This window comes from Otolemur garnettii, unplaced genomic scaffold (genome assembly GCF_000181295.1).
Source record: "Otolemur garnettii isolate 467f Iridium unplaced genomic scaffold, OtoGar3 scaffold00007, whole genome shotgun sequence".
Classification (NCBI taxonomy): Eukaryota; Metazoa; Chordata; class Mammalia; order Primates; family Galagidae; genus Otolemur; species Otolemur garnettii.
In genome coordinates, this window is record NW_003852402.1 from 955,004 (window position 1) to 958,479 (window position 3,476).

The following is a 3,476-nucleotide window of genomic DNA, read 5'->3' on the forward strand; positions in this document are numbered from 1 at the left end:
GGGGGGGGAGGGTGGGGAGGGTGTTGGTGCTTTGTGACGCTGTGCAGCCAGCTGCTCCTGGTGTGCCCAGAGCAGGGCCGGTGCTTGGGCCTGTCCCTGGTATCTTTTCCTCTTCCCCCTATGTTGGGGCCACTGGCGGCTGCTGTTGTCAGGCCTCGAGGGAGGCTTAGTGGCCTCATGCATCTGAAGGCCGGCAGGGAGTCTCCCCAGCCACCTGTGCCTGGCCATGTCCACGTGTGTGTGTGTGTGTGTGTTAGCTGCTGCACCTGTGTTTGCCTTAGGCAACAACTCAGGACACAGTACACACTTGGAACGTGTTTTAGAGGAAGAGGAGGAGAAGGGGTTGGTGGTGACTGTGTCTTACTTGAGCCCCTCAGGCACAGATTGGGCAGCAGCTTCCCAGCCTGTCTGTCTCCACAGGAGGCCCCCCTAGCAGCTGGCCTTGGGTGCGTCTCTGGGCTCCTCCTGCATGGAGGAACTTTAGATTTGTTGGATTATCAGGCGGAGCATGTTGAAGTTCAGTGTGCAAGCAACTCTGTTTTTTCCATCTTTTTTTCTTTTAAAAAGGCAATGGCTTCCTAAGTCCAAAATGGTTCCTCTTGGTATTGATGAAACTATAGACAAGTTAAAGATGATGGAAGGGAGGAACTCCAGCATCCGGAAGGCCGTGCGGATTGCCTTTGACCGTGCCATGAACCACCTGAGCCGCGTCCATGGGGAGCCGGCCAGCGACCTCAGTGATATTGACTGATGCTCCGGTGGGAGGCCCTGGGCCTATGGGCCCAGCCGCCAGCCTTGGACCTTGTCCATAGTGTTGATAAACTGTACATATTTGTATATGGTTCAAAACTTAACTTATTCTGATTTTTAGTTGTAGTTCTTTAATTTTTTTTTCGTGAGGGAGGGGGGAGGTTTTATTTCCAAGTTTTCTATGAGACCGTCCCCGCCTTGGCACCGTGTGAGTGGGGTTGGTGTGTTCGGGCCGTGCGGTGTGGCACGTGGCACGCGCCACGCGGGGGTGCTGCTGTGTCACTTTCTTTGATTTGTAGCTTTTTTTAAAAGACTTTTGAATGTTTAATAATTTTGTAAATCATACTCTTTACACAGAGTACCACTTATTTAATAAGATGGGATGTAAATTTACAATGACAAATGTGTATTTTAAGAAAGAAAATGACATTATTTTGATGGTACTTTGTGGAAGGAGGTGGAGAGTAAGTCTGTGCCGTGTGCATCTTGCAAGTCACCAAAAACGCCCCGCGCACTCACACTCATGGTCCTGCCGCCCAGACCCCACGGTGTGCCCCAGCAGGTTATTTATTGTAGAAAGTATATTCATTTACATTATAATGAAAAATAAATTTGCAAAGGTATATTGATATGCATTTTTATACAGGCACCTGAAGATCTTGGTTTGGGAGCAGGATGTGTTGCGTTGTGTAAATGACTCTGGCCTGTGTGTATTTTGATTTTGTAACTTGTAATCTTTTGTTTACAATGAGGGGCTTTCTGTAACTTGTTTTAATTTAGAACACTTTGGTAGCAATAGAAACTTTGGATACATTTTTTATGGTACATGTGATGTATATAGAATTAGTACTTTATTTTTATTTTTAAGAGGTAAAGCATTATGTTAGGGGGGAAAAGTAGGGTGGGTTTCCAAATTTGCATTTTTTATATTAAAAATAAAGTCAAGATTTGGATGGTGTGGCCATTTCATTCCTACATTATTAGAGGCCCGGAGGACAGGGTTGGGGGCAGGGCACCTGGCCGGGCAGACATGCCTTTATCTTAAAAATTGTCATGGGATGACATTATTTATTATTTCATCTAATCATATTTTTATTTTAATGGCTATAGTTACATAAAAATTTTTAAATGTTTTCTTTTAAGTCTACATTGTTTGTACTATCTCCATAGAAACTTGAAATAAAAAGTCTTCCTTTGCTAGTTTTCGTCATGTGTCTGGCAGACGCCTCCTAACTGCTGTGGCTCCCTTCCTGTGGCCTATGTTGGCCACCGGACTCTTCCCCCAGGGAAGGTTGGTGGGCCCGCCCAGGGTGGCTGGTGCCCGGACCAGGTCCTTGCGGAAGGGGCAGGAGACAGGTGATGTCGGGTTAGCCCTCTCTGGCTGCTTCTGAGCACAGTGACAGGCAGGTGAACCTCTGTTTCCATCCAACACGGGCCATGCTGAGAGGGAGGCACTGCTGTGGCTTGCTCTGCGTGGAGGGGACTTTCAGCTCTGCGCTGGTTTCTGGCAGCAGCTGTAGCTGCACTTTGACTTCTGCTGGGTCATGTTCTTGGATAGGCTATTGGGAGGTTTGTGGGGAGCTGCAGGGATGTTGTGGGCACAGCTCAGCTGGCTCTGTCCCTCTGGTTCTGGGCAGGTCATTGCAGCAGTTGGCCTGGGCTTTGGAGCCTGTCATCCTGGCAGGCCCAGGGCCTGTGACCCCTGGCTTGAACTCAGCTGTGACCCAGACCCTCCTGTCCCCAAAGTGCTATGCAGGAGGTTTCCTGGGCCTCACCAGCTTGGTCCCCCCACTCAGCGTAGCTGGTGCCATGTGCCCAGGACTTTCCTCATGTTGGCAATGACAGTGTCCAGGTAGCCAGGCCGTTGGTCCCCTGCTCTCAGCCAACACCTTCAGCCTCTAGCACCCACTCCTGATATGCAGTGTGGCTCAGCGCCAGCAGCTTGCCTTCACGGTCAGTGTGGCCTGGGTGCCCAGGGCAGGAGTCCCACTGCCCACTCTCAGTCAGTACCCAAGACCCCTGGGGGTTGTGACTGGATTCCTTTTTCTTTTGTTAAAGCCTAAATAATAGGCTTTCCTTTTTTTTTTTTTTTTTTTTTTGAGACAGGAGCCTCAAGCTGTCCCCCTGTGTAGAGTGCCGTGGCATCTCAGCTCACAGCAACCTCCAACTCCTGGGCTCAAGCGAGTCTCCTGCCTCCGCCCCCCAAGTAGCTGGGACCACAGGCGCCCTGCCACAACGCCCAGCTATTTTTTGGTTGCAGCCGGGCCCGGGCTGGATTCGAACCCGCCACCTTGGGTGTATGTGGCTGGCGCCTTAGCCACTTGAGCCACAGGCGCCGAGCCATAATGGGCTTTCCTAAAGTCAGGATTGTGTGCTGCTTCACAGTTCTGGGATTGTGGTATGCAGATTCAGGGAGCCTTCAAGGGAGGCAAGGGTTTTTAAGGTAAAAATGAGGATGACGTAAGGTTTTGAGATAATTATTGTAGCTGCAGGATCAGTAACAAGGGTGACACCAGCGTGAGTCTGGCTAAGCAGTTGCTGGGCAGATAAGCTCCCAGAAGTAGTCCATGCAAGGTGGCTGGGTCTTGGGTGCGAGGGTGGGGCGTGTGCCCTGTTGCTCCTGGTTCTCATCATCAGGCACAGGCCTGCCTGCTCCGTCCGTCAGGGCTTGACACAGTGACTCTGCTCGATTCTGACAACTTTGATGTTTTGTTGACATGTTTTGC

The 3,476-nt window shown here is 50.3% G+C and overlaps 1 protein-coding gene across 4 annotated transcripts in view; it reads left to right on the forward strand.

Annotated features, from left to right (window-relative positions):
- BRD1 (bromodomain containing 1) overlaps positions 1 to 1,703 on the forward strand; it is a 57,032-nt gene extending 55,329 nt beyond the window's left edge. For 3 of the 4 annotated variants that reach the window (XM_003783100.3, XM_023509288.1, XM_012801255.2), the window contains one exon: positions 568 to 1,703. In XM_003783100.3, coding sequence (XP_003783148.1) covers positions 568 to 751 — 184 coding nt within the window. In that variant the 3' untranslated portion in view covers positions 752 to 1,703. The remainder of the gene's footprint in view (positions 1 to 567) is intronic. The other variant, XR_001160994.2, reaches the window with a different exon arrangement.
- Positions 1,704 to 3,476: the final 1,773 nt, after the last annotated feature.